Source organism: Haliotis asinina, chromosome 6, assembly GCF_037392515.1.
Source record: "Haliotis asinina isolate JCU_RB_2024 chromosome 6, JCU_Hal_asi_v2, whole genome shotgun sequence".
NCBI classification, from domain to species: Eukaryota; Metazoa; Mollusca; class Gastropoda; order Lepetellida; family Haliotidae; genus Haliotis; species Haliotis asinina.
The window spans coordinates 30,942,718-30,957,379 of NC_090285.1; the positions used below are offsets into that span (position 1 = coordinate 30,942,718).

Genomic DNA, 14,662 nt, shown 5'->3' on the forward strand with positions numbered 1-14,662 from the left:
AATGGTGTCTTGAAAACGGCTTAAAATTGTCTAAATCCAAAACTAACTGTATACATTTTTGCAGAAAATATAAACCACATAAGGACCCTGAACTATCTCTAGATGGCACTCCCATCAAAGTTGCAAAGGAGGCCAAGTTCTTGGGCCTAATCTTTGACTCCCATTTAACAACTCAAAGTGGGGAGGGGATCAAGCAGCCCTCTTACACCTGTATCGATCACTCGTACGTTCAAACTCGATTATGGCTCCATCGTATATGGTGGAGCCTGCAAAAGCAACCTGAAACTTCTTGATTCTGTCCACCATCAAGGCTTAAGACTTTGTCTTGGGTGTTTCAGAACTTCACCTATTGAGAGTCTCTACGTTGAGGCCGATGAACCATCTCTTACTCAACGTCGTATAAAATTGTCTTTACAATACATTACTAAATTATATTCTAATGAATCTAACCCTGCCTATAACTGTGTGTTCAATCCCCTTTATGAGGATTTGTATAACAAAACCTCTTCTCTTGTTCCACCTCTTGGGCACAGAATTAAACCATTTATTTCTTCTGCCGGTATTGAGCTGGAAAGTATATCGCCTTCCCGTCTTCTTTCTTCTCCTCCTTGGCAGTTGGTTAGGCCACCAGTTGACCTAACATTAACATCATTTAAAAAAGCAGAAACAAACGACTTACAATATAAACAAGAATATCATCAATTAAAGCATAAATATAGCAATTACAAACCCTTATTTACAGATGGGTCGAAGGACGGTGGCGCAGTGGCTTGTGCCACTGTCATTGGATCCAGAACAATATCTTCTAGATTACCAGATAATAGTTCTATTTTTACAGCAGAAGCTAACGCCATATTAACAGCTCTGAAATATATTCAAAGACACCCGAAACGTAAACAATATATAATCTATTCCGATTATCTTTCTTGCCTTCAGGCTATTAAAAATATTTCTTGCAAACATCCACTTTTAATAGAAATTATTGAATTGTATAATGATCTTGCTACTGGCCAATACGACATCGTCTTTTGTTGGTTACCCAGCCATGTAGGCATTTCTGGTAACACACTGGCTGACCTTGCTGCTAAAGCAGCACACAACAAATCTGTGACACCACGTCTTATTCCTTATAGTGATTACAAAGCCACCATTAGATCTTATATCCGTGATCTGATGCAAAAGAAGTGGGACACCCAAGTGGGTATCAATAAATTACATGAGAAAAAACCTTACATTGGTTATACCCACTTGGGTTGTCAGTCCAGATTTGAAGAGGTTATTTTACGACGATGTCGTATTGGCCACACTAGATATACTCATGCGTACCTGTTAAAAGGTGAGGATCCTATATTTTGTATCCCTTGTGATGAAAGAGTCACGGTCAAGCATATTCTGCTTGACTGTGTTGAATTCTCCATCACAAGGGATAAGTATTTTACAGTTAAAACAATTAAGGATCTTTTTACCAGCGTTAATTCTCATTTAATTATAGGTTTTTTAAAAGAAATTGATTTTTTGGTTGAATTTTGAATAATATGTTTCTGTAAATAGATGTATTTTAATGACTCGTAGTTTGAATTAGTAACTTGAATTGTTGGTGGCTGTACCCTCAAAGGGGGTTGAAGTATTTTAAAATTATTGTCCTCCTGAGAGGGTACGTAAGTCCACAAACATTCAAAGTAAATTCTAAATTTCCACGTTTTTAATCGTAGTATAAGTGTTGTTTTTTTATTGTATGGCTAGATTTCCGAAATTGATGTAAATCCAGCTAGGGTCCATGCAGGTAGCAAAAGTACTGTAAGTCCCCATGGTCCCTAGTATGGTGATCTACCTTCAGTTGTTGGCAATCTATAGCCCGGTTTTATATTGTATTGTCCTCTATAGATAGATTGTTTTAGGCATAGCTATTAGTTTTACATTCATTTCTGTGATGTTCTAGTTGTTTTACTGTCCTTCGTCGACAGATTTTTATAATACTCATATATTCCATTTTAATGTTCCGTTCCCGTCACGATATGGCTGAAATATTGCCGATGTGACATTAAATTTTAACTCACTCACAGCATCTCCATGCTTAAGGTTTTTGTTCAATTGTACTCCCAAGTGTTTGGTTGAGGCGGTTGCTGAGACGATATCACCTGTTATGCACCACTTAAAGTTTGAGGTGTAACCAGGTTTGGACCCAAACACAATAATGTGGCATTTGGAGGGGTTAGGTTCGTACCTCCACGTCTGTGAATAGTTCGACACAATATCCAATAGAGTCTGCAGGGTCTCTGGGGTGATTGAAAGTAGGGTGGTGTCATCAGCCAATGTTGGATTTCCAAGATGAAGATCAATAACCTTCGCACCACATCTCGATGCCTCCAGTTGGTCAAGAAGTTCATCAATGAAAATGAGATACAGGAAAGTTGACAACACGCCTCCTTGTCTTACACCTTGGTGTACAGGGAAGAATCTAGATTGAATGTCACTTACAAAAACTGCACTTCTGAGGTTGGTGTATGCGTTGAGTAGTAGTCTCCAAGACTGCCCTGTAATGCCAAGGTGATGCAGCTTAAGAAACAGGCCATTGTGCCAAACGTATCAAAAGCTCTTTTATTGTCTAAAAATGCAGCATAGACTTTGCTTCCCAGTTCAAGATTATGATATAGTGATTCTGTCAGGTTGAACTCTGCTGTCATGCATCCGATTCCACTTTGGTAACCCTGTTGTTGCTGATTTGGAATTGTGATGTTATTTAGCATGATCCGGGACGTTAGTCTTTTGTGCAAAAGTTTCTCAAAGTGTTTATAAATGACAGGAAGCAGTGTTATTGGCCGATAATTTCCGGGATCGTTCTTTGGTTTGTTGCCCCCCTTGTGAACAGGAATAATTATTATATAACACAAACTGTTTTCACGAATAAAACATAAACAGATATATTTTTAAAGTTAAAATTTGGATATATGTTTCTGGTGACTTTATCTTTCATCCAGCAAAAATGATTGCAATTCTCTCGCATTCTTCTTTAAACTACTGTAGAGACCACTTCTGGTTGTAAAATGTAACTACAAAGACGGACTGTGTATGTGTTATCGGCTTAAAGCGTTATGACTCTAAGGAAGGCTAACAATAATTATACAGATAAACGACTTCTTTATTACAGCGAGAGCGACGTTTTGATGCAAGCTGCTAGATAGCGGTGATAGAACTTACGCCCAAACATCGCTCTCATGATAAAAACAAGTTGTTTATCCACATATTGCCATCCTTCCTTCAAAATGTCTTTCTTAGAAAGACTTGAATCTTACTAAATATTAATAATTTAGATATAACAAAATGAATCTTACTAAATGATTCTTACACAAGATTTTTTTCTTTTTTCATTAAACTGAAATATCCTTTACGTTAATTAAAGAGATGCAACAAACGTAATGCATATGTATGAGCCAACATTTATATTACTACAACATATGTCATATTTGGGATTTCACTTTCTCAGTAAAGTACAAATTCTAGTACTCTTTGGTTGAGTCCCATCCGGGATTCGAACCCGCACCCTCAGAGTCAGGCACCTAATCGCCAGCACACAAAGTCAGCCGCCTAGCCCGCTCAGCCACCGCGAAGGAACTCAACCAAAACAGAACTAGAATTTGTACTTTACTGAAAAAGTGAAATCCCAAATAAGACACATGTTGCATTTGACCACTTTCTAAATGGCATTGTGTAATCATTTATATTTCTAGTATAGGTTATGTGGCAAGTTTAGATTTCCACAGAAGCTGACAATGATGAAAGTCTCATGTTTTCTTTTCATTATAGTTTATACATTATTATGAACTGTATTTTTGTACAAAGGTTCCTTTCAAAGACTAATTGCTAGTCTATTGTTGCATTTGACATTTCAAACTCAACTTCAAACACTTCAGCTTCTCGCATTCATTGAACAGTTGCAGGACTGGCTCTCTGGCGGCCAAGTACTTGGCACAGCCAATTATACACGCTGTAAATTGGATAAAGTGAAATTAATACGATCAAGAACCTGTTGAAAATCGTCAGCACCAAACGCCATGATTTATAAACATTAGCCACAATGCTTTACATAACCAGAAGTATTTGAGGACATCTTGAAATCGTTTTGAATAGATCTATTCAAAATATCTTTAATTCATTTCAAAATGTATTCAATTCAGTTGAAGGCATCTTCAAAACAAATTAGATTATCAGTAAATGCTCAATACATAATCTCTGATAGAGATATCCGTAATTCAGTTCAGTATATCAGCAATTCTTTACAAGATATCATTACTATGATTCAACATATCCTTCATTCGTTTCGCGATATCACGAGATACGTTCAGATCAAGATGTATTCAATTCAGTTCAAGATATCGCTATTTTCTTTCAAGACATCTGTAAAACAGTTGATATATCAGTGTTCCTTAACAAATGTGAAAACGGTTTCCCTTACGGCTTGGGGGTGGGACATAGTTGGATTGATAGATTCAATATAAATAATTTTACTTTTCTACACATTATCTGTAGATAGGACTTATTTATACAGACTTTTATATGCACCAATTATTAACTACATGCAATAAAGAAATATTGCAATAAATTTGTTTCCCTGTTATGTTTGCATTTGGATTTAATGCTTGAGTTTACTGACTGATATTCGATATAATGTTCTGTGTCATGAGCCTTATTTATGTTGAGAGTTGTTCGTGCTCAAAATATCTGATGAGACTACCTGCTATAGGTGGCGCTATTGGTGACGTCACGGGAACCCCCTCGTCGATAAAAATAGATACATGTTTCAGTGGTCGCGCGACTGTCAATAAGTCGATATATTTTTCGAGCATCACGAACAGCTTTAACAAACAGCTACATAACTCATAGGCTTGTTTATCCGTTGGGGATATATTTTAATTCATCGCACATTTGTATGAATGCCGCGATTAGTCGTGACGCATGAGGAAATCAAAATGGCGGACGATGTCAGCGATTTACCGGAGGCTCTCATAGCAACAAATGTAGAAGAAAGAGTGTTTGATGACCCGCTAGAGAAGGTATTAACGGAGTATGGCGATATTCATTTTAGATTGTATTCTTCTTGATATACTATTTACAGTGTCATTTTATTCATTAGAATTTGATGACCACACCCTGTGGTCATGTTTGTGTTGAAGGCTTCTCACACACAGTAATTAACACTTGACACTTGTTCTTTCCATTGTGTTACCTAATTTTGTACGAAGGAAGGACACATAGATTCGCCCACATGCATTATGTCCGAAGCTGTTTTTTTATGCCAAAGCACATGTACACGTATTTCATAAATAATAAATAAAGCTATCTAAAGATATGCTTTGAAACTGTCCCAATATAGACACTCAGCATCAGATGAATTAAAAGAAAACCAAACCCTAGATTTGTGGAATAATGCGGTAATAATGTCACATGCCACCATTGCTTTTGTTGTGGAAATGAAACCCCAAACATGTTTCTTTACACATACAATCCGTGAAATAGGTAGTCATGTACTTTTCAGCTTTGTAACTTAATGTTTGATCGTTTACATCAGGAAAAAATATTATAAAATCCAACTTGATAATGCATAAAACTTCAAGGGTATTGTTTAGGAGTACATTAAAACATCTTATAGAATTTTATGTGCAATACCTGTACCCTAAGCGTTCACCAAAATATTTTGATCCATTCATAAGGTATGCATTAAGCAGCCACTGATTAGTGTAAGTTCATTTTATGTGATATCCGAGAATGACTGGCAGATCTTCTCACAGAGAGAAACATTTTATAGAGCAAAATCATACTTTGAAAGGGGTAGGTAGGGAATAGTTTTGTAGATGTCAAACTAATTCATAGTGCTTTCCAAAATACATTTTCCATACAGGTTTATTAGGGGTTTGCCGCTGAGAGCCATGGGCCTACTTCTATCACTAGCATCAGCAAACTCATTTTGATAAAGAGCTTTTGAATTTGACACTTCACTTCAGACAGTGCAAGTGCTTCTAGTTTGTGTGAAAAAATTGAATGCTGAGAGAATATAGCTATAAGTAGATTTTTGTCTAGGCAGCATCAAATTGAAAGTGTTTTCCATGTATGAAGTAGAGAAAATGTTAGACAATTACTTCAGATATCTGCCACACATAAAATAGTGGTTTGTTAAGAAGTTTCTTTCTTGTCTATATTCTGTGTCCTTGAATGCTATTCATCAGTGATTAGTGTATGAATTAGAATATTGCTAGTTTCAGTCTCTTTTGGGATTATTGGACTGTTGTTACAGAAATCACAAAGACCATTGTTGCTGGACCCAGGTAAACTGAGATGATCACAACAGAGTTACAGGAATGAACAGGGAAAAACATTCTACTGTACATATTAACGCTATTTCATAGAACTAGTTTCCTAATAACCTCCCTCCTTCCTCATGCCCAGGACATGTCAGTTTACAATTCGGGCAATCAAATAATGGTAATTGGTATTTTACTTCTCATGGGTTACCAGGTAATTTCTGCTTATGGTTTCAAACTGCAAATAACGTTGGATTTTATTTCATATCTGCTCAAAATGTAGCTATTAGATTGTGCAGTGATAATAAGGTAGGGTTATCTTTCTTTGCTGTTTATCACTTTTCGATAAATAGTCCAGTAAACATTAACATCAAGAACCATGTTGATTTATAATGTCATCATCATGATAAAGTCATAAAAATCATTTCAAGTGGAAAATTAAAATCACTTGCCCAGTGGCAACTGGCTTTTAAAAACAGTTTGGAACCCCTGATTATATAAAACATACATTGCTAATGCCTGTTGGACTCCTTTGTTGAATTGCCAGGGTGACATTAAAGTAACGTTCACTATTCTCTTGTGATATGAACATTTTGTCATTAAGCAGGTACTTCATTCGTATTTCAGGAACAGTTTGAGAACCTGTTTTGTGAATTTGACCCAAGTGTGACTTTTCAATACCTCAAGAGCTTCCGTAGAGTTCGCATCAACTTTATCAGTCCAGAGCTGGCAGCAAAAGCACGGATACACCTGCATCAAGCTGAATTTCTTGGCACTGTCATCAAATGTTACTTTGCTCAGGTATACAACAACAAGACAATGCAAAATACATGTCAGTTCCGTGCAAGCTCACTGTATATACTTTGAAACTTTAATGGTCAAAATATAGACCTGAGTAAACACAATAAATGAGTTTATAACTTTCTGATATATTTTGTGATGTACCTTGAAATTAGTCTTTTCATTACATATCATATGATTTAAATTCCAAGGGTCAAATCAACTACAGTGACATGTGTGACTGGCGCCCAAAAACACAACTGTTTGCTCATAACATGATGTATAACTATAAACAAGCACCATTCACATTGTGTCCTCCAGTCATTCCATTAAGCAGCAAGTGTGGTGTTTAGACCTGTGAAATACTGGGATATTAAAACACCAGCATCAGTAAATGTATAAGTGAAAGTGCATGGCTAATTGATGAATGTAAGCGGTTGCATTAAAAAATACCAGGTAGCAAGTTTCTGCTACTGTGTTTTTTTCAGGTAGCAAAATAGGACTTTGAATAGCACATTTGCTACCTCAAAGCCTTAATTTAAAAAAAACTTTGGTCAACAGGACAATATGTGATAACTTAAAATGTTCATCGTAATTTTTCTTCGTCACTTACGCATTGCAATACTCGCATAATTTGGAGTCAATCCGGAGTGCATGTGCAGAAGTATAACATTACTTTCTTCATATGTTTGATAATTGACATTCATCATTTCCTAAAATGTCATCTGCTAATACAAGTACAGGTATTATTTTAGAATAACTTGTTACATACCAGTTTGCAGAGGTATGTAACATGCTATGTACTGATTACATGATATATTTTACAAAATTGTAAAGAATGCTGCTACCAGGGACTTTGCTACCTGTTCTTATTTTGATCATTAAAATAGTACAGTGACCAGTGAAGTCAATTTATTACAAAATGTCACATTGACAAAATGTTACATTCTAATTTAGGTATTTTATTCAAATGAATCCTGAAAAGAGAAGCTGTAAACAGTTTTTTGAAAAATACAGATGTAGTCAGTGGATGCTAGATTCTTATGCAATTATTCTGCTTGCCAACATAAGTCATTAAGTGGTTGGCTACAGTGGGTTTCCACATTATCACACTGTAGAGTAGGGTATTATTAGAACATGGCAGCATCAGTCTAAGTAAACTTATCCTCAGTACTTTTCGCTACACTTCACCACTGAGTCTAACAAAACCTTATGGGAGGTCATGTCAGGTAACCTTTGAGATTGACCAATCAGAACATGGCTTACCAAATCGCGAAAGTGCACATTCACACATACCTTTTTAACTTTTTATCTCGAAAAGGTTCGTACCCATACGATTCCGAATGCTATTTAGTGTATGCTCGCTTCCGGATGATGCTCATGGTGTACGTACAACCATGACAATGGAGAGTAAACAGTCAATGAAGATATTGTTTTGGACAATATTCAAGGATGTTATCTTATGGTTATTGGCTAATGGTAACCATGTCAACAGAAACCCCAAAGCGTATATACTGCAGATCAAATAACTGTGTTACATGCAGATTTTTGTTTGTGGAGAGATCTGTGTATGTGACCTGAGTATTTTGAAAGTCCCTCCAATCCCTAAATAGTAGCCGTTGTCTGATTGGTTAAGTCTATTTAACCGTCTCGCGTTTGATTGGGTGGTCATTTGTCACTCAAAGGTTACCTGACACCACCTTCTACTAGGTTTTGTTAGACTTAGTGGTGGAGTGTAACGAAATACACTGAGGCTAAATTAACTGAGACTGATGGTAGCCTGGATCCAAGCATGAACTGGTCACTCAGCAGTCCGTTCATGTAACAAACTAGAACTCACACTATATAAATTGCCACATAAATTTACAACTATTGACAAAAGTGATATTAGTAAATATAACATTTTTCTCTTTTTCAGTTTTTTGATCTAAAACATTTGTTCTAGACTCCTCAAATCTTTATGAAAAATGATGGTAATCTTACAGCAAAAACAAACATAAGAGTATGTAACACAAGCAAAATAATTGGGACACCCAAGTACTCAATGCTTTTCTTTCATTTGTTGCACAGGAAGTGTAAGCAATCATATAAAATTAGAATATGTTCTGAAGGTGCTTTTTTAATGTGTTAAATTCAGCAATTGTGCCATAAAATCAAGATTGGTGAAGTACATAATTTTCTAGAATAAGTATATGAAGTTCCACTTGGAACAATTGGTAACACTGTCACTGGTTGGAATTGTAGGCTAAAACAACTTGTGAGGATTCCCCGCACCTGAAGCCCCCACCCATGGAGAAGCAGTTCCTCATTTCACCTCCTGCATCCCCGCCTGTGGGATGGGAACAAGTACAGGAGTCTCACCCAGTCATCAACTATGATCTCCTGGCAGCCATTGCACAGCTAGCTCCTGGTGAGTCCTCTGCTACTCTTACAGTTATACAACCAAATTAATTTACAATAGATCTTTATGTTCATTGTGACCCGTGAAGATCTGTGGGAGAATAGCTCTTCAGCAACCCATGCTTGCCACAAAAGGTGCCTATGCTTGTCGTAAGAGGCAACTAATGGGATTCATGATCAGGCTCACTGACTTGGCTGACACATGTTATCAATGTTGATGCTGTTGATCACTTGATTGCCTGGTCCAAACTTAATTATTTACAGGCCACCACCATGTAGCTGGAATATTGCTGAGTGCGGCATAAAACTAAACTCATTCACTCATTCTGTTCATTTTGTATCATTTCAAGTGAGGAGCGCCATACTGCAATGCATGTTTACTTGTCTAATGTGCAATGGAAGGGAGACAATTCCAGGTGGACCTATTGCAGATGCCAACCACTCTCATTTTGGAGGAGTAATTCTGATTTTCAGTTACAAAGTCCACACTCTGATTTGTCTATAAAAAAAACTCAGATATTTTAGAACATAAGTATGTTTATAAATTTAGAATGTTTGAAAGAATTTTATTCAGTAGCCTTTGAAACGTGTTAATTTGAGTTAAGTATTGTCTGGTTACGTATGTCCAGAAATTGCATATTTCAGGCTAAATCTAGCGATTTTCATAAGGGAGACCTGCCCAGACCCCCACCGTCAAAAGGAGCTAGGCCCCTTCTCATGCTCACACCCAGCGTGCACCTTTAAGGCTCAGGAATTGCTTTCAGCAAGGCAATACTCCACTTTCTTTCAATTCAGGGTTGGCATCCCTGCTATTGAAGATAGGAAGAGCAAGGGAGGCAACTGTGCAAAAATAAACTGCCTCATGTTAAAATGTATTTTAAGAACATTAAAGTTACAAAATGAGAATGTAATGATATGTCTTGCTTATGTTAGAGATTTTGACTGTCACCTCTGCCCTATTTTTCACCAGTCATGTCAAGGGTCAAGGTCACCATTAGGTCATAGACTGAAGGAAAGTTTGTTTTAACGATAGTTTGAAGCGTTTATGGTAAGTATCAATGACTATTTGGTATGTGTCATCTTTTGGTCAAGGAAGCTGTCTGAGAAGGGTCTTTTTTCATGATCTTCAACTGCAGCAAGGTCATGTGTAATTCTGAAACCAGAAGTAGGTGATGTTGACCTTTCAGTGATCTTGTGTACTTTCATTTTATGACGCATCTATTTGCAACACATCCGCAAGGCCATGTCTGGTCAAATCTCTGTAAACTCGAAAAACTCAATTCACTGTGGCCAATGAAACTCAAAACTGTCCTTCTAAATGTGTGGAAAAGGTCATGAGAAACTAATGTTTAGGGACTGTCACAGTGAAGGTCTTTATAAAAGTGTTATTTTCACTGAGATGCAATTTTTACACACCGTGAAGTTTTATACATACTTTAATCATATTTTTGGAATACTTATCTGTGACCTATATAATTATATCATTTGTAGGATACTGTGACCTACTTTCAGTAAGTAGTTTATATAGTTAACATTGTTACAATTATTTCTGCCACAGGATTCAAATCTGATTTGAATGAATAAGCTTTTGATTGATCAACTGGAAAGTCAAGGACACTGGAATGGCTGTTGTAAGCTGGGTTTGGCTTCTTAATATACTGGATCAATGTTGTTTGAATGTGATGTTTTTCAAGAGCGAGGAACCATATTGAACTTAAACTTTTCAATATTTAGACAACAACCTGTTTCTCTCTTGTTTCAAATGGAATGTTCTGGAGGGCGCCGGGGCGTTCCCATATATGCAAACTGGGGTCAGTTGTCAGGTTGTGGCTCATCTGATACCTGTCAGGCAGTATAGAGGTAGTAAGGGGCTTTGTTGCCTAGAAGTTACAAGCACAGAGTCCTTGTGTCAACGTTTTAATGCTTTGCTCGTATTTGCACTGTTTTTAACTGAAATTTGTAATTTGGTTACGGTATCTAGTCACTCATGGAGATAATCAGGAAACATAGGCTCTAGCCTGCTTATTTGATACAAACTCTTCACATCATAATATGAAAGATGTTTTTTTTCAGTTTGTGAAAGTAGGATTACTTGGGTCAGTATGTTCAGACATTAGTGGCAGTCTGGTATTTTAAAACTGTCACCTCGAGAATCCAAGTTGCCGTCTTCACATTGGCATAGTGTGCAAAGTCAATTTGAGTCCCTTGCCATGACATCGCAGAAATAATGCTTCAAGTGGCATGATGCCTTAGAGTATGTGCACCTGTTATATATGAACAGCATACATGAACATACAGTACCGGTATGTGTCCTCTTCCCACAGGTGAAGCTCATGAACTCCACCCACCATCAGAATCTCAACCAGGCATTGTCGTCCACATTTGTGAAGACCCAGAGGGTTATAATGACCCGAACAGACCTCGAATTGTACAGACCCGAAGGCCAGAAACAACCTGACCCGAGTGTATCTGTCTTGTACATCTAGTGTGTTCCCTGACATGTGAGAGGTCTTCACTTGTAAGATGCAGGATAACCATCAACAGTGTTCAAGGTGGTGTGTGTTTGCAGGCCCGCACTTGGCTTTCTCTCAGTATAGGGCCGATCAACGTTGTCCCTTACTCTGTTTTAAGGCCAGGACATCTGAATTGTTTGGACATAATACCTTCATATATTGTGTATGAGCATAAATAGCAGCTTGTTACAGCATTGAGCATCTTGTCTAGAAATTTGTAGCTGTTACCTCAAAATAAGCATTGAGTGTACTATATTGCCTGAGTGACTGGCAGCACTATTTATACCATTATAGTGTACTTACAGATCTGACATACTGATGCATTTAGTCATGATGGAGGGATGGTAAAGCTTGAGATTCACAATACTTGCTTATGGATAATAGCACTGAAATGGCATTAATGTTACATTGTGGACCCGAATGTCTGCATTAAAAAAATCACACCATTTGCTTAGCTGTCCGTTTCTTTTTTTGAGATGGATGTGTGTAACAATGTATGTGATGTTAGTGTTCTGTGACTTGCACTGCAGTATCTGGCCTTGGTTAGCACTATTAGTGTTGGTGTGACATATGTCTACTTGGCAGCTTCCTAAAGTAACCTGTATAATCTAGGGCACCAGTGCACATTGTGTCCATGTTGTAGTCTACAGTGTATAAGAGTCAACCAAAGAAATGTCCATTTCTCACTGTGTGCCACCCTCTGGTCTCCAATATTCTATGACTAGACTCAACCTTCTGAGTAGCGAAGTCTGGAAGAGTCAGTTCAATTCAGTACCTGTATTTAACCATGTTAGCCGATCATAACAATATTGACCTGGCAAAAGTTACAACAAACATCAAGCTGAAGGTCAGTATCAGGATTGCTAAATAAGTCAGTTTGTTACTGGGGATTTATTGGTATGAAATAGACCTGAAGAGCTTGAATATGATGGAGTAAAGGATGGAAATAGAGACAACTCTGGAAACCGCAATCTTCCATCCCTCCAACAGTTGTATACCTCAAAGACATAGAAATATGTATTTTTATGCTCTGGTCTTAGTATTTTCGTTTATATTCAATTTGGATTTCTCATCAGTGAAAGTATATATGTTGTACATGTTGCTTTATTAGGCATCATGTTACAGGTAGGAAAGAATTTGAAATGGTCAGCAGGATTTTTTAAGGTAGAACTGTAGATATGTTGACATGAAAATGTTTTAAGTTTCATGTAAGGATACAAGGTTCTATTTTTTAGGTATGTTCTTTAAGAAAGGTACTGGTAGCACATTTTGCAGTTTAGAGGACAGGTATGCCTGATATTGTAAGATAGGACATGTCAGTAGTCAAACCACACCACTCAAAGAATATCCCACATCTGAGCACACTTCACTGAGGAATTAGGGTGATGTCATATTTCTAAAGCACTTTCATTATCAAGAACTTGCAAATCAGAGACACTGAATAATTCTTTGATCTCGGAGATGTCTTCCACTTGAATTGTCTTATGCTGAAACTGTTCTGTTGATATTACATCATTTAATACACTGAAGAAACTGTCTTTTATCAGTGTATGGATGCACGTGTGATCCCTGCAGAAGGAAGACCCTGGGGATTATTCATATCATGAATGTCACACAAGTTGACTAGAATATGGGTGTGAATATTTGTATTTGTTTGTGATACACCAACACAAGGCACTGATAATTTTAATTACCTTTACAGATCTGCTTGCTAATCACTGACCCATTTTCAACAAAACTGTCTTCAACAATAAACATGTGTAATCTCTTGTAAAATTTTAGTTACATTGACATTCAGTTGTTTTCCTGCTGCTAAATCCATGTTACCTGATGCAAATAACTGTAAAATATGGTAAACAGCACAACTGTAAACTGATATTTCCATTTTGAAAGTTAAATTCAGTGTTTCTGTTTATTCAGGTATTTGTATATGAGAATCAAGAATGTAAATACTGACTATATACATGGTTAGTTGTACAAGGTACTCTTGACGTCTGTCATGTAGGCTGTAGGGCAGGACTGTAATGATACCTATGGAGAGATACCATAATTAGAATGACAATAAAGTCCATGATGTCAAGAGTATTGTGCACTTAGATCTCACCCAGCATATGAGGTAGAACTGTATATCTGGTCCTCAACAGCACTGTTGTTGGCATGTCAAGATCAAGTTAAATACGACAATTGCTTCGGAAAATATGTCTGTTAACATTTGTGATTCATGTATTTTTTCAAATAACTTGGAAATGTAGTTATCATGTGCAGGTGTACTTTGAACTGCATAAGACTGTCGAAAAGGGATGCCTGTATTGTTACTCTTACCTTTGAGCTTTTGTTGTAAACCATCAGCAATATTAAGATGACATTTCATTTGTCCCCCTTTATGACATGAATTCATTTCCCCCTCCCGACATGCTTTTTTGCAGCATCATTACTAAAATACTGATGGTTTGGGTTTTTTTATCATTATTTGAATGTTTGTTTTGTAAAATGTTTTTGTTTACATATATACATTTGTTGGTTACATGTCACAAATTCATAATTTTGAAATGAAGCACACATTTTGCAAATGGATTCTGAATAAATGTGTCAAACAGCTGTTTGTTTGTTTTTGATGTCTCTAAAGAATTCTGAAGAAAAAGGAGACAGGTTTCATCGGGCATCAAAATATAA

General features: G+C 36.9%; 1 protein-coding gene across 1 annotated transcript; it reads left to right on the forward strand.

Moving 5' to 3' along the window:
• The first annotated feature begins 4,747 nt into the window (after window positions 1-4,747).
• Window positions 4,748-14,587, forward strand: LOC137288159 (calcipressin-3-like). The gene is made up of 4 exons (XM_067820577.1): window positions 4,748-5,051; window positions 6,924-7,097; window positions 9,321-9,486; window positions 11,801-14,587. The coding sequence occupies exons 1-4, from the start codon at window positions 4,932-4,934 to the stop codon at window positions 11,932-11,934; spliced, it is 594 nt and encodes a 197-aa protein (XP_067676678.1). The 5' UTR covers window positions 4,748-4,931; the 3' UTR covers window positions 11,935-14,587.
• The last annotated feature ends 75 nt before the right edge of the window (window positions 14,588-14,662 follow it).

Excerpts from the sequence above, each read along its gene's own strand:
- LOC137288159 (XM_067820577.1), top strand. The coding sequence starts at position 4,932 with ATGCCGCGATTAGTCGTGACGCATGAGGAAATCAAAATGGCGGACGAT. Across the intron at positions 5,052-6,923 it reads TTGATGACCCGCTAGAGAAG|GAACAGTTTGAGAACCTGTT; the intron begins GTATTAACGGAG and ends TTCGTATTTCAG. Across the intron at positions 7,098-9,320 it reads TCAAATGTTACTTTGCTCAG|GCTAAAACAACTTGTGAGGA; the intron begins GTATACAACAAC and ends TTGGAATTGTAG.